This window comes from Callorhinchus milii, unplaced genomic scaffold (genome assembly GCF_018977255.1).
Source record: "Callorhinchus milii isolate IMCB2004 unplaced genomic scaffold, IMCB_Cmil_1.0 Scaffold693, whole genome shotgun sequence".
In the NCBI taxonomy this organism is placed as follows: Eukaryota; Metazoa; Chordata; class Chondrichthyes; order Chimaeriformes; family Callorhinchidae; genus Callorhinchus; species Callorhinchus milii.
This window is the reverse complement of record NW_024705434.1, coordinates 2,742-30,495: the sequence shown is the minus strand read 5'-3', so window position 1 is coordinate 30,495 and position 27,754 is coordinate 2,742. Positions and strand designations below refer to the sequence as shown.

The 27,754-nt window shown below is 47.0% G+C and overlaps 1 protein-coding gene across 1 annotated transcript in view; it reads right to left on the bottom strand.

The window, feature by feature from the left end:
- The window catches only part of trpc2a (transient receptor potential cation channel subfamily C member 2a), a 33,252-nt gene extending 5,754 nt beyond the window's left edge, over window positions 1-27,498 (bottom strand). Inside the window, exons 1-9 of the mRNA XM_007912048.2 lie at window positions 27,484-27,498; window positions 21,210-21,911; window positions 14,611-14,811; window positions 12,807-12,971; window positions 9,477-9,651; window positions 7,291-7,491; window positions 5,504-5,666; window positions 4,772-4,864; window positions 1,130-1,322 (exon numbers count right to left, since the gene is read on the bottom strand). Coding sequence (XP_007910239.1) covers window positions 1,130-1,322; window positions 4,772-4,864; window positions 5,504-5,666; window positions 7,291-7,491; window positions 9,477-9,651; window positions 12,807-12,971; window positions 14,611-14,811; window positions 21,210-21,911; window positions 27,484-27,498 — 1,908 coding nt within the window. The remainder of the gene's footprint in view (window positions 1-1,129; window positions 1,323-4,771; window positions 4,865-5,503; window positions 5,667-7,290; window positions 7,492-9,476; window positions 9,652-12,806; window positions 12,972-14,610; window positions 14,812-21,209; window positions 21,912-27,483) is intronic.
- Window positions 27,499-27,754: the final 256 nt, after the last annotated feature.

The window sequence follows — 27,754 nt, the reverse complement described above, 5'->3', positions numbered from 1 at the left end:
TGACTGGGCATTCAACAACTTCCTTCCTGCAGTTTAGCAGTTGCTAACACCCACACCCACACAATCATTATCACTCCTTACTACGTCCCCAGCCCGGCCCACCCCATCATCGGTGGTCGGGCCTTCAGCCTCTCTTCCCCCACCCTTGGGAACTCCATCCCACAGTCCCTTCATCTCGCTCCCTTCCTCACCTCTTTAAGGCCCATCTCTTTGACCGTGCCTTCAGTCACCCTCCTACACCCACCCAGCCTGCCCTCCACCCCTCCTACTCCCAACCCTCAGCTCGATCCAAATCCCTGACTGTCCAGCGCCTTGGCGTGTCTTTCCGACCTGAAAGGCAATGTGTTAATGTAATGTCTTGTTATTCAATAGCTCTGTATAAACACCAGAGTCACGTCTGTGCCTTTCCTTTCCTTGACTCTTATCTTTATCCCCACTTGTAACAATCTATTCGTTGCCTTCAAAATACAGAGTCACTAAACTTTCCAGGAAATCCTTAAAGGGTTTTGAGATGTCCTCCCTTGATGTCTAAAGTCTATGAAATTGTGGAATTGGCATGAGAAATGTTAACTTAAATACATACTAAATTCCACATGGAATTGGCAAATCTTCTAGTCCTTAAGAGAGCTTAGAGTAAAATATCTTTGAAATTAAGACTATACAGTATTTAAAAAATTACCAAATTCAGAAAATTAAAATGCCAGAGAAATAGTTTAAACCTAAATCCGTGTGGAAGCGATGTGCCAAATAGGTTCCCCCATGCTGACCATGTCTATGTTTTTAATAATAACCTTTCATACCTCTGTATGTGTTGCTTTACCTCTGAACATCTCTGTACATTGCTTGATGTATAAAACCCACTGGTGGAATTTACGTGTGCATTTCAGGGCTAAAATTCCATCTTAGAATCATGGAATATTATGGAAGGAGGCCATTCGGCTCATTGTACCTGTGCCGACCTTTTGGAAGAGCGACCCGACCCCTGCCCTTTTCCCATATTGCAATTTTTTTCTTTTCAAGTGCCTTTTAAGATTTTAAGATGTTAAAGATTTGTGAAGCCAGTTAGACCAAGCAGCTGATTGCAGAGAATAAGATCCGTTGTAACGCGCTCACCAATTGATCAACTTACCTCAATTTTCTGAAAGGAATTTGTGATCATGGCCACCAACATATTCAGCAAAACAATGACCATTACGATGGTGAAGATCCCATAAAGAACACGACCGACAACCTCAGCGACCATGAACTGTGAGAGGTCCACTGATTTAGGTTCCTCCATGCCGAACATGGACCAGAAGAGGAACTGCAGCGTCCCATTAAAACTACAGATACAAACAATAACAGTAAACCCTGCAGAGAATCACCACATTCAAAGCTTCAGACCACTGAGCAACGAATTGGACCACTCAGACCACTGAGCAACAAGTCATGGCTTCCCAGTTTCGCTCTGTCCTCTCCCGCCAGCAATTGAGCCTCTCTGCTAACCACAGCACAGACAGACAGCCGTGGTCAAAGTCTCACATGACGTTCTGTCCATCTGTGACACTTTGACACTGGTCCTTCTCCGCAGCCTCTCCTCTCAATTCTACCTTCATGGTCCTGCCTTAAACTTTCCCATCGTCTCCACTTTGTCTCCACAGAGGATTTAATGTTATTGTTTTGTGTCAATGCGTCTCTGTAGTATTTTGTGGCTGTGTAACTGTGTCACTGTGTGGCTGTATCACTGTTTCTCTATGTCACTGTTTGGTTGTTTCACTCTGTCACTGTGTGGCTGCATAACTGTGTCTCTCTATGTCTGTGCCTCTGTGTCACTGTCACTGTGTGGCTGTGCCGCTGTGTGGCCATGTATCTGTATCGCTGTGTGGCTGTGTCTTTGTGCTGCTGGGTGGCTTACACCATGTGTGGCTGTTTGTCTATGTTGCTGCGTCACTGTGTCTCTCTATGGCTATGTCTCTGTGTCCGCGTGTCTCTGTGTCTCTGTTTCACTGTGTGGCTGCATCAATGTGAGGCTGTGTCGCTGTTTCTATGTGTCACTGTGTGTCTGTGTCTCTGCGGTTTTGTGGCGGTGTCTCTTTGTCTCCCTGTGGCTGTCTCTCTTGGTTGCTGTGTCTCTGTGTCAGTGAGTGATTCCCACCCTGTGTCTCCATGTGCCTGTGCTTCGGTTTCACTGTGTGCCTGTGTTTCAGCGTCACTCTGTCTCTGTGGTGATGTGACTCAATGTGGCTATTTCTCTGTGTCCCTGTGACACTGTGTGGCTGTGTCTCTGTGTGGCTGTGATTCTGTGTGCCTGTGCCTCTGTCGCTGTTGGCTGTGTCACTGTGTCTCTGTGTCACTTGAGGCTGTGTCAATGTTTATTGCACTGAGTGGCTGTGCTTTAGTGTCACTCTGTGTCGCAAAGTCTCTGTGTCACTCTGTGGCTGTGTCGCTAAGTCATTGTGTGGTGGTGTCTCTATGTCTTTGTGTCGCTGTGTGTAGCTATTTCGCTGTTTCTATGTGTCACTATGTGGCTGTGTCACTGTGTGGCTGTGCCTCTGTGTCACTGTGCCTCTGTGTGGCTGTGTCTCTATGTCACTGTGTGACTGTGTCTCTATGTCACTGTGTCTCTGTGTCACCGTGTGGCGGCGTCAACGTATGTCTGTGTCTCTGCGTGTATCTGCTTGGCTTTGCGTGTCTCTGTGTGGCTGTGCGTGTGGCTGTGCGTCTCTGCGCGGCTGTGCGTCACATTGTGGCTGTGGCTGTGGTACTGCCTGGCTATGGCACTGTGCATCTGTGTCACTGCGCATCTGTGTCACTGTGCGCCTGTGTGGCTGTGCCATTTTTGTGACTGTGTCTCTGTGTGGCTGTGTGTCTCGTTGGCTGTGTCACTGTGGGGCTGTGTCACCATCTAGTTATGTCACCATGTGTCTGTGTCTCTGTGTCGTTGTGTGGGTGTGACCCTCTGTGTCTGTGTCTCCATGTTTTTGTGTCTTTATGTCTCTGTGTGGCTGTGTTCTGTGTGGCTGTGGCCGTGTCACTGTGTGTGGCTGTGTCTCTGTGTGGCCGTGTGTCTTTGTGTGTGTATCGCGCTGTGGCTGTGTCATTGTATGTCTGCGTAGCTGTGTGTGTCTGCATGGCTGTGTGTGTCTGCGTGGCTGTGTGTGTCGCTGTGTGTGTCTGCGTGGCTGTGTGTGTCGCTGTGTGTGTCTGCGTGGCTGTGTGTGTCCGTGTGGCTGTCTGCGTGGCTGTGTGTGTCTGCGTGGCTGTGTGCGTGGCTGTGTGTGTCTGCGTGGCTGCGTGTGTGTCTGCGTGGCTGCGTGTGTGGCTGCGTGTGTGTCTGCGTGTGTGTCTGCGTGGCTGCGTGTGTGGCTGCGTGTGTGTCTGCGTGTGTGTCTGCGTGGCTGCGTGTGTGTCTGCGTGGCTGCGTGTGTGTCTGCGTGGCTGCGTGTGTGTCTGCGTGGCTGCGTGTGTGTCTGCGTGGCTGCGTGTGTGTCTGCGTGGCTGCGTGTGTGTCTGCGTGGCTGCGTGTGTGTCTGCGTGGCTGCGTGTGTGTCTGCGTGGCTGCGTGTGTGTCTGCGTGGCTGTGTGTGTCTGCATGGCTGTGTGTGTCTGCGTGGCTGTGTGTGTCGCTGTGTGTGTCTGCGTGGCTGTGTCTGCGTGGCTGTGTCTGCGTGGCTGTGTCTGCGTGGCTGTGTCTGCGTGGCTGTGTCTGCGTGGCTGTGTCTGCGTGGCTGTGTCTGCGTGGCTGTGTCTGCGTGGCTGTGTCTGTGTGGCTGTGTCTGCGTGGCTGTGTCTGTGTGGCTGTGTCTGCGTGGCTGTGTCTGTGTGGCTGTGTCTGTGTGGCTGTGTGTGTGTGCGTGGCTGTATCATCCTGTGGCTGTGTGTGTGTGCGTGGTTGTGTCGTCCTGTGGCTGTGTGTGTCTGCGTGGCCCTGTCTCCATGTGACACCTCCCACCCGAATGAGGCCACACCACCTATCTACGCTTTCCATCACACCCCACAACCCAACTGTCATGGCAGTGGTGTGGCCCTCAGCTCCAGGCCCACACTGGGTCTAACTCTTACTCCTCAGGATCCTTCTCCACATTCGATCACCTCACTCTTTGCCATCCCTCCAATCTTTCCTTAGCAATCCTCCATGTATACGTGAGTGACACCCAACTATCTCGCAAGACAGAGGCCCTCTTGCTCGGTTCCTGGCAACACCTCCTCGCTTCGGCCGCTGACATGATCACTATTCATGGCTGCCCTCTTCACCTCACCAATACAAAACCTCGGTATCCTTTTTGACCCTCAGCCATCCTTCAAACCCCACATTCGTGCCTTGATTCGTCTGCCTTTCCCACCTCCCCAATATTACCCACCTCCACCACTGCCTCTCACCACAGGCCTCTGAAACCCTGATCCACGCTTTCATCACATCCCGGCTTGACTACACCAACTGCCTGCTCGCTGGACTTCCCACACTCTGGAACTCTATCCCACAATCCCTCCACCTCACCCCCTCTCTTGCCTCCTTCAAGGCCCATCTGAAGACCTTCCTCTTCAATCGTGCCTCCCTCCCACCCCTGCCCCTACTCCCCCTGCCCCTCATCCCTCCTGCCCCCAACTCCCAGCTCAGGTCAAAAAAAACCTGATTTCCAGCGCCTTGGGTCGTCTTTCTAATGCTATACAAGTGTAATTTGTTGGTGGTTGTCACTGAGGTCATGGGTACCAAGTTCTATGGACACTGTTAATGTGGAAGCGTCTATGTTATCGAGTGGTCTATTGCTCATTGAGATTGTAATTTGCATACTTTCCGAGACGATCCAGATCGACGTAGTGAACGTAAATGTTGTTAATACCACAGAGGAAAGCCGTCAGGATAATCATCAGCACGAACATGAACCTGGCAACGCAAAACAAGAATCTTTATTAAATAACGGAACAGGAATTTTATGTTGTCTAAAAACATTGTATTTTTGTAAGTATTTTATACAACAGTAACTAACTTTACCAAGAGGCAAGCCAGAATGCTGCTCGATGCTAAATAATACCATCATAATCATCTTTGCTTTGGATATAATAAAAATAATCCTTGCATTTCATACAGCTCCTTATCACGTCTTCGAGACATCTCATAGCGCCTCACAGGATATAGTGAATTGACGTTATACTTTGTGGGGAAACGCGGCAGCCAACTGTGCACAGCGGCATCCCACAAACTGCCGTGGATTGAGTGACAAAACTATATTTAAAAAGCTTTTTTCTTTTGAAGGGATTATTACGCCCGGAAAGCAATCCACCAATCAACAAACAACTGGGTTCCTACTCACTGCTGGGCAACGGGCATGTGGAGCAAAGAAACTTAACCAACAGTCCACCCTGCCCAGGAATCGAACCCAGGTCCTCCAGCTTGGGAGGCCAGTGCTCTAACCACTAAGCTACAGGATTCCACAATAAATATACAATAAATTAACAATATAACTCGTTTTTATCTGATAAATCTTTGTTATCTAATACACACCGATTACAATGCTTGTTTTACCTCATCATATCGTCAATCATTTTTCCGATGGATATCTGGAGGGTTCCCAGGGTCTCATGAGCGGGCAGTATGGAGGTGAGTCGGGCTAGACTCAGCATGCTGGTGATGGCAAACAACACCTCCGCCAGGATCTGAGGATCTTCTTGTTGCCAAGTGTGTCTGTCTAAAATTGGGAAGGTTAGTAGTTAGGTCTTCACATCTTCAGTAGTTACACAAAGCTTTGAAAGCTTAACCGTTCAGTACTTCCAAGCATCCTGTATTTAACATTTTATAGAATCTTACAGTGTAGACGGAGGCCCGTCAGCCCATCGTGCCTGTGCCGGCTCTTTGAAAGAGCCACCAAAAGAGCCAGTCCCACTCTCCCGCTCTTACTCCATAAACCTGCAAATGTGGCCTTTTAAGTACCTTCAAGATCCTCATCCTCACCTACAAGGCCATTCACGGCCTCACTCCCTCCTCCCTCTCCGACCTACTATCCCCCACGTACCTGCCCGTACCCTCCGTCCCTCTGGCTCCGGTCTGCTCCACATCCCCCGCCCCAACCGTCCTACCATCGGTGGCCTTCAGCCTCTCAGCCCCGAGGCTCTGGAACTCCATCCCCAGTGCCTTCGCCGCTTCCTCCCTTTCCTCCTTCAGGGCCGGTCTCAAGGCCTTTCTCTTTGACCTTCAGCCTTCAGCTCCCCTCTCGCCTCTCTACCTCCTCCTCGCTCCCTCCCTTCCCTCCCCTCCCCCTGACCATTTCCCCCCTCCTCGCTCCCTCCCTTCCCTCCCCTCCCCCTGACATTTCCCCCCTCCTCACTCCCTCCCTTCCCTCCCCTCACCCTGACCATTTCCCCTCTCCTCGCTCCCTCCCTCCCCTCACCCTGACCATTTCCCCCCTCCTCGCTCCCTCCCTCCCCTCACCCTGACCATTTCCCCCTCCTCGCTCCCTCCCTTCCCTCCCCTCACCCTGACCATTTCCCCCCTCCTCGCTCCCTCCCTTCCCTCCCCTCCCCTGACCATTTCCCCCCTCCTCGCTCCCTCCCTCCCCTCACCCTGACCATTTCCCCCCTCCTCGCTCCCTCCCTTCCCTCCCCTCACCCTGACCATTTCCCCCTCCTCGCTCCCTCCCTTCCCTCCCCTCACCCTGACCATTTCCCCCTCCTCGCTCCCTCCCTCCCCTCACCCTGACCATTTCCCCCCTCCTCGCTCCCTCCCTTCCCTCCCCTCACCCTGACCATTTCCCCCCTCCTCACTCCCTCCCTTCCCTCACCCTGACCATTTCCCCCCTCCTCGCTCCCTCCTTTCCCTCCCCTCACCCTGACCATTTCCCCACTCCCCAAGGCTCGGGTCCTGACCCAATTGTACAGCGCCTTGGGACGTCCTCCCGACGTGAAAGGCGCTCTATAAATGGAATGTTGTTGTTGTTGTTCCTTTCCAATTCCCTTTTGAAAGCTATTATCAAATCTGCTTCCATCACCCTTTCAGGCAATGTATTCCAGTCTGTAATTTTCTGGGGGTAAAAAAATATCTTTCGTCTCCCCTCTGGTTCTATTGCCGGTTATCTTAAATCTGTGTGCTCTGGTTACCGACCCACCCGCCAGAGGAAACAGTTTCTGCCTGTCTACTCTTCAGCAATACAGGTTGACCATATATATATATAAAAGGGTTGAGATAGATGATAGAAGTGGGCTGACACGAGCAAATGTCATTTAGTGTGCATGAGTTTAGAATGATAAGCAGTATAAACAATCAGAATCTGAAATGAATCGCATTAGTCTCCCAAGTGTGACTGTATGAATACCCACCGGCCTCTGTGAAGTAGTAACATTCCAGAGAGCTGTGGTTTGTTGAACAATAGAGTTGTCCACTCACAGTGACCACCAAGCGGAGAGCAAAGGAGGACAGGTACATGCTGAGGATGACTACGTCCAGGAAGTTCCACCAATCTAACAGGTAACTGCGTAAGCCTTCAATCCACACTTCCTTGCACTCATACCAAAAGAAACCTGCGGACAGGAGAAAATCTTAGCCCATCAGATCTCAAACAATGACTTGCTTGCTGGTTGGTCCTCAGAACAAACACTGAACTGAAGTTATATAATAATAATAATCCTTACATTTGATATAACATCTTATCGCATCTTCAATACGACTCAAAGCGCTTCACAGAGTGAAGCTACTGTAGAGTGAATTGACTGTATATTTTGTGGGTGAAACATGGCAGCCAATTGCATGCAGCAGTGTCCCACAAACAGTCATGGATTGAGTGACAAAATAGTTTTTTTGGGGGAGGGATTATTACCTCCGGAAAGCGATCCGCCAATCGACTAACAACCAGGCTCCTACTTACCGCAAGGCGGATAATAATAATAATAATAATAATAATAATAATAATCCTTGGATTTGATATAGCGCTTTTCACGTCAGGAGGACGTCCCAAAGCGCTTCACAGAACACACTGTAAAGTGAATTGACTGTATATTTGTGGGAGAACGCGGCAGCCAATTGCGCACAGCAATGTCCCACAAACAGCCGTAGATTGAAAATGACCAATTTATTATTGTTTTTGGTTTTGGAGGGATTATTATTAGGCTCTGTGTGGAGTAAGGAAACTTGCCCAAGGTTTCGCCCTGACCTGCCTGGAAGCAGGTAGAGTAGGGAAACTTGCTCAACGCTTCACCCTGCCCGGGAATCAAACTCATGTCCTCTCGCTTGCGAGATGAGTGTTCTAACCACTGAGCTACAGGGCTCTCCAAGTCATTAGTTGTCAGGGAAATAATCCAAACTTCAACAAACTGTCTGACCTAATAATTATACCAATTATTTGTATATTAGCAGCTCTGCAGATCTGGAAATGTAGCTGACAATGAGAGGTGGCTCACAGTATCTCAGTCCTCAGTGAGGATGTCTTGGCAATTCTAACATGTATGGAAACACCTTTAGCAAAGAGAGCTTTTAGCTTTCCGTTCAGCGAGAGGTCCGTGGCCTCATCTGTTTGTCAACGTCTATTGTTTTACTTCCATTCCATCCCTATGCCCCTATCCATATATTAAGTTATTATACACCTCCTAGTTTTAATCTTATTCATCTGTACTAAAGTTTATTGGTTAGAGATCAGCTTGTTACAAACCCTAACTCCTTCTCTGTGTAAGACCTTTGCTGCCTCCGGTGATCCCACAGTTCCCCCCCAACTTGGTGCCATCTGCAGATTAAGCTGAAGTAGAGTCTATAAATGAATGTCTTCAATATAATAAAAATCCATACATTTGGTATAGCACCTTATCAATTTGTTGAGATGTCTCGAAGCGCTTCATAGAATGCACTGTAAAGTGAAATGACTGTATTTTGTGAACAAAATGCGACAGCTAATTGCATCCAGCAGTGTCCCACAAACAGTCGTGGATTGAGTGATTATATATATTTTAAGGGATTATTACTCCCGAAAAAATGATCTGCCAATCGATTAACAACTGAGTTCCTACTTACTACTGGTAAACAGAGGTGTGTAAAGTCAGGAAACTTACCCATTTTGCCCTGCCCGGGAATCAAACCCAGGTCCTCTCACTTGCGAGGCGAGTGCTCTAACCTTAAGGTATAATTATAATAATAATCTTTGCACTCGATATAGTGTCTTATCACGTCCTTGAAACGTCTCAAAGTGCATCACAGAATAGACTGTAAAGTAAATTGACTGTATAATTATGTGGGCTAAAGTTAAACCGAGGCCCCTTCTGCCTGTTCAAGTGGACGTTAAAGATCTCATGACATTATTCGAAAAGAGAAAGGAGTTTCTCTCCCCCGGTGTCTTGGCCAACAGTCCCCCAAATAAAATCGGTCATTTGTTTCACAGCTGTCTGTGGGACAATTGTGCCATCGCACTTACCCAAAAATACACAGTCACTCCATTTCACAGTAAATTCACAGCAAAACTATGGGACTGCACTACAGTCCAGCTTGTCTAGATGTCAGCCAAGAGGATACTGTGACTCACCAACGACCCAGATCATATGAAAGGAGTTCTCTTGTAGCGGCTGTTTTCTGGATGCAGCAATGTCCCTGTTCTCCTGAGCCAGAATAGACTCAACAATAAGAAACACTAGGAACCAGACGTAGGAAGATGAGTGAAGAAGAAACTTAATGACTGGTGTTCTAACTATTTGTCCAACCTGGAAAGTAAACAGTCAAAATGAAGGCATGTTATATAGGAACTGAACCAAAGTACCATGTAGAAGATAAGTTCATCTCCATTGGCACTAAATTGGCAATCTGTGGAGAGATAATAATAATAGTAATCCTTGCATTTGATATAGCACCTGATCACATCTTCACAACGTCTCAAAGCGCTTAATAATCCTTGCATTTGATATAGCGCTTTTCACGTCGGGAGGACGTCCCAAAGCGCTTCACAGAATATAATGCAAAGTGAATTATATGTTTGGTGGGTGAAACGCGGCAGCCAATTGCGCACAGCAGCGAACCCACAAACTGTCGTGGATTGAGTAATCAAATTATTATGTTTTTATTACCGCTGGAAAAACGATCTGCCAATGAACTAACAACAAGGTTCCTACTTACAATATGCAATCGAGTCCCTACCAACAGAAGCTTATTTGTATTTGCACTCTGGCTCATTGCATTTCATTGCCACATTGAAATTTTTCCACAATGTTTCACTTCAAGTCTTTATTAGTTTATTTTTGCTAATGGTTTCTCCTCCTTCCCCTGCCCGGGTTACCTGTGGTGTACCCCTGTGCTCCATCCTTGGTCCCCTCTTCTTCCTTATCTATATGCTTCCTCTTGGCGATGTCATCTGCAGGCACAGGGTAAACCTGTGGATCTAAACTCCTCAACCTCCCTGAGTTCTCCCTCAGACTCACTGAACCAGCACACAAACTAGGCATCCAGTTTGACCCCCAGCTGTCCTTATGCCCCAACATCCAGTCCCTGGCCAGGACTACCTTCTTCCACCTCCGCCACATTGCCAGTCTCCAACCGTACCTTACCCTAAATGCAGCCAAAACCCTTGTGCATGTGTTTGTCACCTCCCGCTTGGATTACTCCAACGCACTCCTCGCCGATCTCCCCAGCTCCACCATTCACAACATCAGCTCATTCAGAACTCTGCCGCCTGCAGACTGACCTGAACCAGATTCTGTACCCACATCTCACCAGTTCTGGTCCAGGCTCCACATCACCTAACAGATCAACTTCAAGATCCTCACACTTATGTTCAAATCCCTTCACTCCCTGGCACTTCCCTACCTCTCCAATCACCACTCCCCAATTCACCATCCGGCACCTCTGCTTGACTGGCACTGGCCTCCTGCTCATCCCTTCCACCCTCCGCCCCATCATCGGAGGTCGTGCTTTCAGCCACTATAGCCCAAAACTCTGGAACACTCTCCCTCAATCCCGCCACCTTGGCCCTCTCTCCCCCTTTCAAGTCCTGCCTGAAGACTTTTCTTACGGCCACATCCCCCCGGCTCAGAGTCAGGCTCTGGGATGCTACCCTGCATGGAGTGTGCTATATAAGTACAAGTTGTTGATGTATGTATGCATGCATGCATGTATGTATGTATGCGGATGACACACAAATCTACTTCTCCAGCTAAAACTCCAGGTCCCCCGATGTTCTCTCGGCTTGTCTGGGGTACACCAGGGCCTAGATGAGTGAAAACTTCTGCAGCTAAATGTTGACAAGACGGAAGCCACACTCGTTGACTCCTGCTAACATCTTCTGTCCTGTCCCTCAATCTCCTCAGGAACACCTTCCTTCACCTCCGCCACATTTTTACAGGTAGCTGTGTGCTGTGTTAAGAGACTACGTGCTCTGGTTGTTTCTGGACACAATTGTGTGGACGCTTCCCAAAGCTTGAGCTGATTTTCAAAATGTAACTCCCACTATTTGTGAGGTTTGCAATAGGTATATTCTCTACATTGAAATGCCACACAATAAAGAATCCAATGTACAATAAAGAATCTCCTCTGAGCTAAGGTAGAGACATCTACCTTGATAAATGTGGTCACTCAATCCATGACTGTTTTTGGGACACTGCTGTCCGCAATTGGTTGCTTCGTTTTGCTCACAAAATATACAGTCAATTCACTTTACAGTATGAAACAAAAACAGAGAGCTGGGAACACTCAGCAGGTCAGGCAGCATCTATGGAGAAAGGAAAGCGAGTCAACGTTTGACAAAGGGTCGTGGACCCGAAACATTAACTCACTTTCCTTTCTCCATAGATGCTGCCTGACCTGCTGAGTGATCCCGGCTCTGTTTTTGTTTCAGATTTCCAGCATCGGCAGTATTTTGTGTTTTGTTCACTTTACAGTATATTCTGTGAAGCGCTTTGAGACATCTCAAAGACGTGATAAGGTGCTGTATCAAATGCAAGGATTATTATTATTATCATCTCTGGACTAAAGTAGAGACATAATAAGAGGAGCTGCTTTGAGCTACACAACCAAACAACAACAACTTGTATTTATATAGCACCCTTCAGAATGACTCAGAATGCTTGAAATCTCAAACTTTGCAACAGAGAGAGATTTATGTCTGAAAACAGTAACAGCTGAAATTAAAGGATGTTGGACTGAAAGGAACATGTTCCCAGGCCTACCTGTGACCGATGATGGCCATTGTACATAGTGATGTGTAGTTTGTTAACACCAAGATTAACTCGTTATATATTAGCTCTGTGTAAAAGCCTCAAAAAAATAGAAATTGAAAAGAAAAATACCTCTGCTCCAAACCCCACCTGTCAATGAGGAACAATTAACAATTTTACTCCAATGATCGCAAAAAAAACCTCACAAATTTGGTACTTATTTCAACAAAACACATCCCACATTTTCTCCCAAATTCTGCTACTTACAAATTATTTTGCCAATGGAGAGTTGCGGGGAATTTAGCTTTATAGTTTCCTAAAATAGTGAAGATCGCAGAATATACTGTAAAGTGAATTGACTGTATGTTTTGTGGGAGAAACACAGCAACAAATTGCACACAGCAGCGTCCCACAAACTGTCATGGAATGAGTGACCAAATGTTTGGGGGGTGATTTTCTTTTTTGGAAGAGATTATTACCCCTGGAAAAGCCAAACAACCAATAACGGGTTTCTACTTACTGAGGGTAAACAGAAGCTTGTGGAGTAAGGAAACTTGCCCAACAAATCGAACCCAGGTCCTCTCACTTGCTAAACTACAGGACACCACAATAATCTACAATAATCCCACTTGGTTGTGTTTCCCCATGTGAGCACCAGTGTGCACACATAGACACACACACATACACAAAAGCCAACATGCTCTAGTCTGTACCTTGCATTTGGGCGCAATCCAGTAGATGAGGCAGAGGATGGGCATTGTGATGAAGGTTCCTGTGGAGATGAATATTTTCCAGATGGTTTTGCTGCCTCTCCACCAGGTCAGGTTCCCACACCAGATAGACGTCAGGACTTGCTGGCAGATGGGATGAGCCACAAACTGAGGAGATTTAAAACATGAAGCAGTTTAAATATCCAGCACATGATTGACAACAAAAAGCAAAGCCTCAGAATTCCTGTGATCATTTTCTACAGCCTCACATTTCCAATGGCACATACTTACAACAAGGATAAAATATTAAATATTATTAAATTATAGTATATACTATATTAGTATGTTATATATATTAGTATATTATATGTATTATATTATATACTATATTATATACTATATTATATGCTATATTAAATGCAAGGATTATTATTAATAATAATAATTCACATTTATATACGCCCTTTATCAGGGTAGCATCTCACAGTGCTTGGCCGTGTCACTTTACAGGACAATTCTGACACCTGACAACGAGCCGGGGGGAAAAGGGGAGTTATCTGTAAGCACTGTCAATGAGAAATATCTTCAGTCGTAATCGAAAAGAGGGTAAGGAGTGTTTCAGAGTTTAGTAGCTGAAAGCACAGCCACTGATGGTGGGTACGAGGAACATACAGGAGGCTGGAGCCAGCCAACGAAGGCAGCAGGTGGTGGGTTGGGGGTTAAACAAGTTGAAAAGGTAGGTAAGTGCCAGAGCATGAAGGGATTTGTAGATGAGTGAGAGGATCTGAAATCAATCCGTTCTGTGATAGGGAGTCAGTGGAGCCTGGCGAGGACTAGAGTGATGGGGGTACGGAGTTTGGTACGTGTGAGGATATGGGCTATGAAGTTTTGAATTAATTGGATTTGATGAATGGTGGAGCTGAGGAGACCGGAGGAGGCCATTGGAATAATTGAGGCAGAAGGTGGTGAAATTTTGGACAAGGGTTTCAGCTATGTTGGGTGTGAGGTACAGTCGGAGGCAGGCAATATGGAGGTGGAGGAAGGCAATCCTGGTCAGGAACAGGATGTGGGGTGGGTAGGACAGCTGTGGGTCAAACCTGACGCCCAGATTACATACAGATTGAATACAGGCTGAGGGATAGGCACGGGAGGTTGAGAAGCTCAGAGGTGCAGGACAGAAGACGTGGATGGGAGCTAAGGAGGATGGCTTCCATCTTGTCAACATTCGGGTGAAGAAAGATTTTGCTCATCCAAGCCATGATGTCTGATAAACTCAGACTCAATACTATCCCCATCTTGAGGTACATGGAGAGGGGTGGGGGCAAGTGACATCACGTTGGGGTCAGGGGATACCTCAGTCTGGTGTGTGTAAGTCTGTGGTATATGTACGCGGTGTGTGCTGTGTGTGTGGCATGCGCGTGGTGTGTGTGTATGCGCGTGTCTGTGATTTTGTCTGTGTGTGTCTTTGTCTGTGTATGGGGGAAGTGCTTCATAGGATATACTATGTGTTTTGTGGGTGATGTGGAATTGAGGAGGTTGGGCTAAACGCTCTTCCAGCTCAAACACTCCAGAGATATGAAGAGCAGCAACTGAGGTGAGACACATGGTGTTGGATACCCCGTAAGAAAATAAGGACCAATTAACTGGGAACCAATGAAAGGAGATCAAGAGGTAGAAAGCAGGAAGCAGGAGGAGCTGACTGGAGGGTTGGTTGATTTGTGTATTGAGAACTGAGAATAAAATATTATTTATTCATTTTGAGTGATGACAGTATAACACAGTGAGCAGGACTGAGGTTCCACATTACCCTCTTCTGGTTGTAGTTCACAGCTAATCGAAGCCGGGCGAGGTCAGGGATCCCTTCCTCAAAGGCCTGGTTGTCCAACTCATCAGCGTTGTCATCCCCACAATCATTCAGAACAGCCGTAACTTCACTCTGATTCCGACACATTCCCAGCAGCTCAACTGCCAAGTCTTGACACAGGTCCTCCAGGGTCAGGTACTCAGGCTAAAAGACAAGCAGCCTGGCACTCAGCAACATCAGGTAATTACACCTCAACTACCGATTCAATATTAATCCTAAAATATTTACTGTAATAATAATCCTTGCATTGATATAGCACCTTGTCTATATCTTCGAGACATCTCAAAGCTCTTCAGAAATACTGTAAAGTGTAGTGACTGTATTTTGTGGGTGAAATACAGCAGTCAATTGTGCACAGCAGTGTCCCATAAACAGTCGTGAATTGAGTGACCAATTTTTTGGGAGGAGGGATTATTACCCCCGGAAAAATGAACCCACCAATCAACTAACAACTGGGTTCCTACTTACATAAACAGAGGCACATGGAGTAAGGAAACTTGCCTAAGGTTTTGCCTGCCCGGGAATAGAACCACTTGCTTGCGAGACGAGAGCACTCTAACCATCGAACTACAGGACTTCGTCCCAATGGTGGTGTTGTGGGAGGAGGAGACTGAGCCAAGCTGACCTGGGGAGAGAGTGTGCACTCCATTCCAGGATCGTTATATCATAAATTACCAGTTGGCGGGTTTGGAGATTCTTAAGCCTGGTGTAGGGATTCTGTGTGTGCGAGTGCTCCGACTGACCACTCAGCAGTAGAGTTGTGGTAAGGGTGTGGGACAGTTGAAAGTTAGATCGAAGATCTTGAAGCCAAGCTGCTCGGAATCTGGACGTTCAGCGCTTGGGGAATTCCTCCCAACATGAAAGTCACTACGTCAATATCAGTTGCGGAGTCCTGTAGCTCAGTGGTTAGAGCACTCGCCTTGCGAGCGAGACACCTGGGTTCAATTCCAGGCAGTTTGGGCAAGTTTCCTTACTCCACACGCCTGATAATAATCCCTCCAAGACAGAACAATAATAAATTGGTCATTTTCAATCCACGACTGTTTATGGGACACGCACTGCTGTGTGCAATTGGCTGCCATGTTTGCCCACAAATATACAGTCAATTCACTTTACAGTATATTCTGTGAAGCGCTTTGAGACGTCTGGAAGACATGAAAGGCGCTATATCAAATGCAAGGATCATTATTATTAATTGTTGTTGAATAGAAAGCCTGTGGTATACAATAATAATAATAATCCTTGCAGGTGAGGCGAGTGCTCTAACCAAAATGCCACCGGACTCTATATCTATAGGTGTTTGCAACAGCACGTTCTCAAAAATTCTATTAGATTAGCCTTTGAGAAGTCTGACTGTTTCTGATCAGGTCCTTTTCTTTACAGATGTTGGCATTATTTCCATTATAATGTCTCCAATTCTCTAACCACTAATGTGAGACTAATACAGGTTTAGCTTTTATAATGATAATAATAATCCTTCCATTTGATCTTGTGCCTTACCACATCTTCGAGATGTCTCAAAGCGCTTCACAGAATATACTGTAAAGTGAATTGACTATATATTTTGTGGGCGAAACGCGGCAGCCAATTGCACATACAATTCATGGATTGAAATTACCAATTTATTAGAACATAAGAACATAAGAATTAGGAGCAGGAGTAGGCCATTCAGCCCCTCGAGCCTGTTATCATTCAATAAGATCATGGCTGATCTTCTGACCTAGTCTCAGCCTTGAAAATGTTCAAGGACTGACATCTACAGCCTTCTGGGGGAGTGAATTCCATAAGTTCACTGCCCTCTGAGTGAAGAAATGTTTCCTCAACTCTGTTCTAAAAGGCTGACCCTTAATTTTCAGACTGTGACCTCTGGTTATAGATTCTCCTCCCGGGGAAACAGACCCTCAGTGACTACTTTATCAGCCCTTTAAGAATCTTATAAGTTTCAATAAGATTCCCCCCTAATTCTTCTGTACTCTGGAGAATACAGCCCCAGTTTATTCAGCATCTCCTCATAGGTCAGTCCCCTCATCAAAGGAACTAACTTTTTAAATAAGGACCAAAACTGCACACAATCCTCTTGGTGCGGTCTCACCAAAGCCCTATACAGTTGCAGTGAGACTTCCCTACTCTTGTACTCTAAACCTTTTGCAAAGAACGCTAACTGCCGTTCGCCTTCTTAGTTGCTGCTGCACCTGCAAACTACCTTTTTGGGACTGGTGTACAAGGACACCCAAATCCCTTTGAATACTAAGACTATCTAACTTCTCCCCTTCCAGAAAATAATCTGTTCTTTTATTCTTGCTACCGAGGTGAATAATTTCACACTTGCTAACATTGAATTCCATCTGCCACCTACTCGCCCACTCCCCGAGCCTATCTATATCCCGTTGCAATCTTTTTGCATCATCCTGAGAGCTCACTCTGCTACCAAGTTTAGTGTCATCCGCGAATTTAGACACATTACATTCAACGTCCTCGTCCAGATCATTGATGTAAATGGTAAATAGCTGAGGCCCAAGCACTGATCCTTGTGGCACTCCACTAGTTACATCTGCCAATTCGAGAATGATCCGTTTATCACTACTCTCTGCTTTCTACCCGATAGCCACTCTTCTATCCATGTTAATATTTTCCCATTAATCCCGTGGGCCTTGATCTTGAGTAACAGCCTTTTGTGTGGCACCTTGTCAAATGCCTTCCTAAAATCCAAATATACCACATCTACTGGTTCCCCCTTATCCAACCTGCTGATACATCCTCNAAAAATTCTAAAAGGTTAGTCAAGCATGACTTCCCTTTTGTAAAGCCATGTTGACTCTGCCTAATCTTTTTATGGTCTTCCAGGTATCCCATAACTACGTCTTTTATTAAGGACTCAAGAATTTTCCCTACAACTGACGTCAAACTAACTGGTCTATAGTTTTCCCTATTTTCTCTCCCACCCTTCTTAAATAGTGGAGTTACGTTTGCAATCTTCCAATCAATGGGAACTTTTCCAGTATCCACAGACTTTTGGAAGATTATAGACATGCCATCCACTATCTCAGTAGCCACCTCCTTTAAAACTCTCGGATGCAGGCCATCCGGTCCAGGGGATTTATCGGTTTTAAGACCCGACAATTTACCTAGAACCATCTCTTTACTAATGTTAATCTCCCTAAGTTGCTCGCTAACATTGTCTTCTTGGTCCTCTATTTTTGGTATGTTTCCAGTGTCTTCTACGGTGAAGACTGTAGAAAAATACTTGTTTAATGACTCTGCCATGTCTTTGTCCCCTATTATAATTCCTCCGGTCTCTGCCTGTAATGGACCCACATTCACCCTCGCTAGCCTTTTCCTCTTTATATATTTGTAAAAACTCTTGGAGTCTGTTTTTATGTTCTTTGCTAGTTTGCCCTCGTAATCTATTTTCTCCCTCTTGATCAATTTTTTGGTCCTCCTCTGTTGTTCCCTAAAGTTCTCCCAATCCTCGGGTTTACTACTCATCTTCGCTGTTTTATAGGCTTTTTCTTTTGATTTGATACTTTCCCTAACTGCTCTAGTTAGCCATGGCTGCACCACCTTTCCCATGGCATTCTTATTCCTCAAAGGAATATGTGCTCGTTGGGAATTTTGCACTATCTCCTTGAATGTCTGCCATTGCTGGTCTACCGTCAAATCTTTAAGTTTAGTCTCCCAGTTTATTCTGGCTAAATCCTCTCTCATACCAGCAAAGTTGGCTCGATTTAAATTGAAGACTTTTGCTTCAGACTTAACTACTTCCCTCTCTAACTTAACGCTAAATTCCATCATATTATGATCGCTTTGCCCGAGAGGAGCCTTAAGTTCCAGTTTGCTGATCAGCCCTGTTTCATTACACAAAACAAGGTCTAATATGGCTTGTTCCCTGGTCGGCTCCTCAGCATATTGATCTAGAAAATTATCTCTAATACATTCTATAAACTCCTCTTCTATGTTACCTTTCCCAATTTGGTTGTCCCAGTCTATGTGCAGGTTAAAATCACCCACAATTAGTGTCTTTCCTTTGCTACATGCTCCACTAATCTCTTGATTTATACCTTGAGCGATACTTTGACCACTGTTTGGGGGCCTATAAACTACTCCCACTATAGTTTTCTGCCCCTTGAAGTTACGTATCTCTACCCATACTGACTCTACATCTTGCTTTTCAGATTTAAAATCTTTCCTCTCTACTGTTTTTATCCCATCCTTTATTAGCAGGGCCACTCCCCCTCCTCGTTTACCACATCGCCTATCTTTCCTATATACCACGTAGCCGGGAATATTCAGTTCCCATCCCTGATCACCCTGTAACCATGTCTCGGTGATGGCTACTAGATCATACCGGTTTGTCTCTATTTGTGCAACTAATTCATCTATCTTGTTACGAATGCTTCGTGCATTCAGATATAGCGCCTTAATTCTGACTTCCGGCTATTAACCCTATTCACCAGCACTCTATCACTGTACTTCCTTTCCCGGCTTGACACACTTTGCTCTTCTCCCTTGTTAATCTGCTCTCTTGCTTTTGTTGATCTCAAGTTTAACTGTGGTGGACTATACTTTACTATGTTTTTACCTCCCCCCCCCTTAGTAGTTTAAAGCCCTTTCTACCTCCCTATTTATTCGCGTAGCCAGGACATTTGTCCCAGCCCTATTTAGGTGGAGCCCATTCCTTTGGAAAAGCTCCCATCTTCCCCAATACTCGTGCCAGTGGCCCATGAATTGGAATTCCTGCTCTCCGCACCACTCTTTTAGTCACGCATTCAGATCTATGATCTTCTTTTGCCTGTACCAATTAGCTCCTGGCTCAATTTATCTCCAGCCCGGCGGTGACATCCTTCACCCTGGCCCCAGGAAGACAACAGAGTCTTCTTGTCTCCCTGCTACGGCTACAGAAAACTGTATCAGTCCTCCCGACTGTCTCATCCCCAATAAGAATTACATTTTTAACCTCCTGCACAGGGGTGTTGGGGTCAGTTTGCCCGTCTTCCTCGCAGATTTCCTTGTCCACACAGGTTGCCAATATTTCATACCTGTCAGACAAGGCTAAAGTCTGGGATTCTTCAGCCCCTCTCTTTCGGGAACGCTTGCCTGCCCGCCTGACTGTCACCCAGTCATGTCCGTCGCTGCTACATTCTTCTGCCTTGGGACTCAGGGGAGTGTCCGGCTCCAGGATAAAGCTGTCCAGGAAGTTTTCTCCATCCCTAATGCTGCGCAGCGTCTCCACCTGAGACTCCAGCTCAGCTACTCTCAGCTGGAGCTCTCTGATTTCCAGACACTTGCGGCAGACGAAGTCGCCCGGACTTAAGGCGCCCTCCATTGACTCCCACATGTGACAGACCTCGCACTTTACCTGCCACACATCTTCACAAACTTTATATAGATACAAAGATATATAGCCTGCCCCCACTTCCCCCTCTGCTCCCTAATTCCCACTCTCACCAAATTCTCTCACACTCTGACCTCGCCTCACTCCGGACGTAGCTCACTCTGGCTCTCGGCTTGTATATTTTTTAAGGGATTATTAACCCCAGAAAAGCAATCCGCCAATCAACTAACAACTGGATTCCAATTTATTACTAAGTAAATAGAGGTGTGTTTTTGGAGTAAGGAAACTTGCCCAACATTTCGCCCTGCTGGGAATCGATCTCAGATCCTCTCACTTGTGAGGTGAGAGCTCCAACCGCTGAGCTACAGGACACCACATGAGAAATGATAAGGAAATTCTAGTAGTGGTTAAGAGCAGAATTCCCTGGGATTTGATTAACTCATGTGGAGAAAGGCCGAGTGATGTGTTTAATAATAATAATAATCTTTACACATTGGAAGGATATCTCAAGGATTTACTATAATTTGTACTGATTCTATAATAATGCGGGAGCCAATTTGTACACACCAACATTCCACAAACAATCATGAAATGGATCACCAATTTTATTTGGGGAATTGTCAGTCCTATCACCATGTTTAATGGTATCCAAACCAAGATGAGAATTCCACGCATCCCACCTACACATGGAGATCCCATAGATGGGTTGTTGGAATGGAATTTGCACTCGCTCTCTCTCTCCCTGGAGGGAAGTATCCTGTTTACCTAATTCCATAAAGTATCAGGCGCAGGTTGGTAAAAGCCAAGGCTTGAGGGGACTTCAGAGGGTGTGTTGGGGTAACTGCTGGAGTCTAACCAACTAAAACCTCATAGTTTGCCATTAATATCGCTGCCCGGCAAGCTCTTTCGCTGCTTGTCCAGCTAGGACCACCCCACCCATTAGGATTTTGGCTGCAGGGTTAACAGGAGCTGAATGGAATAACTCCCTGCCCTCAGTGACTGGTCTGCTCTTCCAGGTCCTGCCGATGAGCCAGGCTGGGCTGTCTACTGCGGACTCACCTGGCTCAGGAACCATACATATAGAGAAAATACTATTACTCACTGAGCCAGGCTGACACCTTTTATTCTGCTATAACAATGTATGATTCTAATGATCTGTTATTAGATTTTTTACTATAATTCTAATTCAGAAATAAATGTAATTTCCTACCTTAAACTCCGGCTCTTTCTTTGACAGTTGCTTGAGTTCTCTACTGAGTTTGAAGGCACTGAGCATGGCATCTTCATTGGCGATGGACAGGTAGGGTCTGCTGGCGAGACCTTTATACGTGTTCATGCGAGATAGTGAGAACTTGAGCATATCATACTGCCGTGCATTCAGGCACTCTGGGCAAGAGCAGGAGATCTTGTGAGGTGTGGCAATTATGTGGCCTTTCTTCATGAGGAGATCCACGATTTCAAAAAGGTTTTTTTGGCAGGCCAGGGTCAGGGGTGTCACACCGGGAGCAAAGCGGGAGCTGTCAATTGAGTGATCAAACAGCGCTAAAGAGAAGGACATAATGTCCACCTTATTGTGACTGGTTCCCTTCTCCTGGTCCAGCCTCTCCAGGAGCAGCTTCACCACACGCACCTGGTTTGTGTCGACAGCCACCAGCAAGGCCTCGTGGATCTGACGGAAATCAAACTTAACGCAGCGCAGTAATGCGGTCATTATGTCCTCATTGCTCATACGAATGGCCAGGTTCAGGGCTTCCCTCCAGGAGCGGTCTTCAGTGTCATCCAACTGCCGGAGAATCCCGTCGCTGGTCTGCAGAAGCTTATACACTTTGGCCAAATTCCCGTCATAAATTGCGGTGATCAGAGAGGGCGGAAACTTCATTTTCTTATTCGCGATTTCCCGCCAATTATCTTGCTGCAAAATTCAAAATACATAATAATAATCCTTAATAATTCCCAGCATTCAATATATTTACCATCAAGTCATCTCGAAGCGCTTCATGGGATTTTCAACACCACCACCAACAGCAACTCGCTCTGGCACCCTTCAGGTGGGGTAGCGACCCAGAGTGCTTGATAGTGGCAGAGTTCTGACCCCAAGCCAAGGGGGACAGGGAGGGGGAGGTGACCATAAGCATGGGAGGAGTGGGGGGGGGGTTGGGGGGCTCTTAAAATTAGAGCTAGGCCATTTAGGAGTGACATCAGGGCTGTTTTTCACCCAAAGGGCAGTGGGAATCTGGAATTCTCTCCCCCAAAAGGCTGTGGATCCTGGATCCATTCACATTTTCAAGACTGAAGTGGATAGATGTTTGTCAGGTCAGGGTATCAAGGGATATGGGGGAAGGGCGGGTAATTAGAGTTGAGGAACAGATCAACAGATTTTATAGAATGGGCGGAATAGGCTCGAGGGGCTAAATGGCCTTGTCCTGTTTCTATAAATATACTGGGAAACTGTATATACTGACATCATTCACATCTCTGCTGGGCAGTGGGTAGAGGGGTTAAGCAGTGGGAAGTGAGTAGAGGGGCAGTGGGTGCAGGGGCTGAAGGCAGCGCGGGCAGCGGGCCTGAAGGCAGCGTGGGCAGCGGGCCTGAAGGCAGCGCGGGCAGCGGGCCTGAAGGCAGCGCGGGCAGCGGGCCTGAAGGCAGCGCGGGCAGCAGGCCTGAAGGCAGCGCAGGCAGCGGGCCTGAAGGCAGCGCGGGCAGCGGGCCTGAAGGCAGCGCGGGCAGTGGGTAGAGGGGCTGGGCAGCGGGTAGAGGGGCTGGGCAGTGGGTAGAGGCACGTCTCAAAGCACTTCACAGAGAATCAATTTGCTCTGATTTATATATAAGGAAGTGAGCATGGACTGTGTTGTTATGGCGTAGTTTGGAGATCCCCTCTCCACACCCCCCCACCACCCACCCACCCACCCACCCACACACTCACACACCTGTACTAAGTGAATATAGTAGATAGTTAGCGTGGGTGTTTCGGTTCAGATGAGTGTCTGAACATCAGGAAACTCATCACTGTGCTTAAGAATCTCCAAACCAAGCTGAGACCTCCATGCATTCCACCTACATGTGGAAATTCCTGTGTATTGGAATGGGATACGGACTCTCTCCCTGGAGGAACCCATCCTGCTTACCTAATTCTGGAGAATATTAGGTGCAGGTTGGCAAGAACCAAGGCTTGGGGACCCCAGAGTGTGCTTTGGGCTAACTGCTGGAATATAACCAGCTAAAAACACTAGTTTGCCATTGAGAGTGCTATCTGGCAAACTTTCTCGCTGCTTGTCCAGCTAGGACCACCCTACCCGTTAAGACTGCGGTTGCAGGGTTAACAGGAACTGAGTGGGAGGATTCCCTGCCCCCAGTGATTGATCGGCTTTCCCCTCTCCCCAGGTATAATATAGGTAGACAAAGAAAGATAATAATAATAATAATCCTTGCATTTGATATAGCGCTTTTCACGTCGGGAGGACGTCCCAAAGCGCTTCACAGAACACACTGTAAAGTGAATTGACTGTATATTTGTGGGCGAACGCGGCAGCCAATTGCGCACAGCAATGTCCCACAAACAGTCGTAGATTGAAAATGACCAATTTATTATTGTTTTTTTTTGTTTTTTGGAGGGATTATTATTAGGCTGTGTGTGGAGTAAGGAAACTTGCCCAAGGTTTCGCCCTCTGCCTGGAATTGAACTCAGGTCTCTCGCTTGCAAAGCGAGTGCTCTAACCACTGAGCTACAGGAGATCTATAAGTGAATCATTTAAATTCTTAATTTGTTAAAGTTTTCAAGACAACAACAACTTATGCTTATATAGCGCTTCTCACCAGGGAAAAGTCCCACAGTGCTTCGTCATCAAGCCCTGGATGCGTGCCAACTTTCTCCAAGTTAAACGACAACAAGATCAAGGCCCTTCAGGTGCTGATCTTGAACTGGATCCTCCTCATTTCAGGCGTTGACAGCATCAATATTCATGCATACACACTGCACCTCACTGAGCCAGTCAGGAACCTTGGTGTCCTGTTTGACTCTCAACTTCCTTTAAACCCGACATTCGTGCCATAACCCAACAACAACAAATTACATTTAGACAGTGCCTTTCATGTCATGAGGACGTCCTAAAGTGCTGGATAGTCAAGGATTGAACCTGAGCTGGGGGTTGGACCTGTAAGCAGGTCATAGAGGTAGGGTAGAGCCTTGAAGGCAAGAACTAGGATTTTGAATTGTGTCCTCTGTGTGATGGGAAGCCAGTGGAGTCGGGCGAAGATGGGGGTGATAGGGTCGCGGAGCCTGGAGCGCGAGAGACACGGCTGCAGAGTTCTGGATGATCTGCAGCCTGTGGAGAGAGGAGTTGTGGAGGCCGACAATCAGGGAGTTAGCGTAGTCGATCCTGGATGTAATGTACTGTAAGATCCTTGTCCTCACATTCAAAGTCCTCCACCCATCTTGATTCCAACCCCCAGCTCGGACACAAACCCCCAGCTCGGACACAAACCCCCAGCTCGGACACAAACCCCCAGCTCGGACACAAACCCCCAGCTCGGACACAAACCCCCAGCTCGGACACAAACCCCCAGCTCGGACACAAACCCCCAGCTCGGACACAAACCCCAGCTCGGACACAAACCCCCAGCTCGGACACAAACCCCCAGCTCGGACACAAACCCCCAGCTCGGACACAAAGCCCCAGCTCGAGTGCTGAAAGGTTCTACATAAATGCAATTTGTTGCTGTTGGATAATAACATTCCTTACATTTGGTTTAATGTCTTTCAATCAATAACTGGAAATTAAAAACTGGACCTGATCCCAGAATGGCACAGCACAGCATATCCAGTGTGAAAGGCTATTGTGATAACAAGAAATGCTTGTGTGTGACATATCAGAGGATTTTGATGCATGAAAATAGAAATTTGTGAGTGCTAACTGGCAACAACAATAATTGCGGTCAGCACTTCCCAGGGCGAGTGTATGACCAGTGCTCGAAGCAAATGTCAGGGAGAAGATTCTTTTCTCAGGGTCACTCCTCCGGAAAACCTTAATAATAATAATCCTGGCATTTGATACAGCGTCTCTTCACGTCTTCGAGACGTCTCAAAGCGCTTCGCAGGATATACTGTAAAGTGTGGTGATTGCATATTTTGTCGGTGAAACTCAGCAGCCGATTGCACACAGCAGTGTCCCGCAAACAGTCATGGATTGAGGGACCAATTTTTTTTTTTTAAGGGTTTATCACCCAATATCGATTTGCTAAAAGCTGTCCAAATGGAATTAATAGGTACTTAAAACAGAAAGGGACTGGTTGGCAGCTCTTCCAAAGAGCCAGCACACGCTCCTTGGAATAATGGCCTCCTTCTGGGTGTAAGATTCTATGGTTCTAACGGGAAAACACACGGATTCATCTTTTTAAGACAAACGAGTGGATTTTCTTTCATCGTATTACCGCGCGCCACCATCAGATAGTGCTCTTGTATCACAAACAAGGTGTCATCGCCATCTCTGGTGATCAGCTATTATTAATTATTATTTTTAATCACTTGTATTTGCCGCCATTGTGTGAAACGATCTTTTAGCCGGAGGGGGACTCTGAACTGGTAATAAATTGCTCATAATAATAATAATAATCCTTGCATTTGATACAGTGCTTTATCACGTCATTCAGCCGTCTCAAAGCGCTTCACAGGATATAGGGTAAAGAGTATCGACTGTGTATTTTGTGAGCGAAACACAGCAGCCATTTCCGCACAGCAGTGTCCCACAAACAGTCGTGGATTTTTTCATTATTTTTGAAGGGATTATTATCTCTGGAAAGCGATCCGCAAAACGACTAACAATTGGATTCCTACTTACTACCGCTAAACAGAGACATGTGGAGTAACAAAACTTGCCTAACATTCCGCCCGGCCCAGGAATCGAACCCAGATCTCTCGCTTGCAAACTGCGCGCTCTAACCACTGAGCTACAGGACTCCACAAGGGCAGAAAGCTGGACTCGCACAGCACTGCAGGGGAACAGGTTAACCCTGTGAGACGGCATTTATTTCGTGAATAATCGGCGCTTGAATGACGATGGGACAAAGACAGGAAGAAAGAGTAGGTGATCGCAGATCACGTGGTACAATGGAACGTTAGTGCAGGTCAACAACAGAGACGTGTGCTGATACACAATCTTTCACCTGATAAACACTCAGAGCCCTTTCCAGGAACCAGGCAGCAACAACAACTTGCACTGAGATCGTGCCCCTCACATAAAATAACATCTCAGAGCGCTTCAGCGTTTTGCCGACAAAATAGTCACTACACTTTACAGTATATCCTGTTAAGCACTTTGAGACGCCTCAACGACGTGATCTATCATGTTATATCAAATGCAAGGATTATTACTATAATAAGCAAGTGCTCTGAGACACTGTCCTGTGTCAAGGGGGATATATAAATTCAAGTTGTTGTTGTTGTAAGATGATCAAAGAGGGAGATTGTTAGAGTTTGAAGGGAGGAGACAAGTCAGAAACTCTGGGTGGAAATTCCAGGGAGCAGGGGATGATGACTGGAAACTTGGCCCCCAATAGTGGGCATTAGGGATGTACAGCAGAGCGGAGGGAAAGATCAGGACAAACTGCGGAAGGCGGGTGGGTCGAGGGCACAGCGATGGCACAGCCAGAACATTAGATATCACCAATAATTGTAATAATCCTTGCATTTGATATCACATCTTCGAGACACCTCAAAGCACTTCACAGAATTCAAGATCCTCACCCTCACCTACAAGGCCATTCCCGGCCTCGCTCCCTCCTACCTCTCTGACCTACTATCCCCCTACCTACCTGCCCGTACCCTCTGTTCCTCTGGCTCCGGTCTGCTCCACATCCCCCGCCCCAACCGCCCGACCATCGGTGGCCTTCAGCCTCTCAGCCCCGAGGCTCTGGAACTCCATCCCCAGTGCCTTCGCCGCTTCCTCACTTTCCTCCTTCAAGACCGGTCTCAAGACCTTTCTCTTTGACCATGCCTTCAGCTCCCCTCTCGACTCTCCACCCCCTCCTCGCCCCCTCCCTTCCCTCCCCTCACCCTGACCATTTCCCCCTCCTCGCTCCCTCCTTCCCTCCCCTCACCCTGACCATTTCCCCCCTCCTCGCTCCCTCCCTTCCCTCCCCTCACCCTGACCATTTCCCCCCTCCTCGCTCCCTCCCTTCCCTCCCCTCACCCTGACCATTTCCCCCCTCCTCGCTCCCTCCCCTCACCCTGACCATTTCCCCCCCCTCCTCGCCTCACCCTGACCATTTCCCCCCTCCTCGCTCCCTCGCCTCACCCTGACCATCTCCCCACTGCTCGGGTCCTGACCCAACTGTACAGTGCCTTGGGACATCCTCCCAATGTGAAAGGCACTCTATAAATGGAATCTTGTTGTTATTGTAATGCGTAGTGACTGTGTATTTTGCGGGCAAATCACACAACTGCCCAATCATAAAGTCTTTGTGGAGTCTCTGTTGCTGAATCCACTCACCGTGAGACTGTCCATGGTTCGTGCTGTGTTCTGTCAGCCGCTGATGAATCCCGTTACTGGCTGCTCACACACACACGGTGTGGAGGTCTCCTCAATCTCCTCCTCACAAGCTCTGGTTCACAATGTTCATGTTGGCGATATCACCTCCAGTCTGGTCTGGCAGCTCCTATGACACAATCCGTCTGTTCCTAAGTGTCTCGATGACTTGTCGAACCTCTGTTCAATGTACTAATTGCTGGTGTGGACAGACAGATCTCCGTGCCTGTCAGTC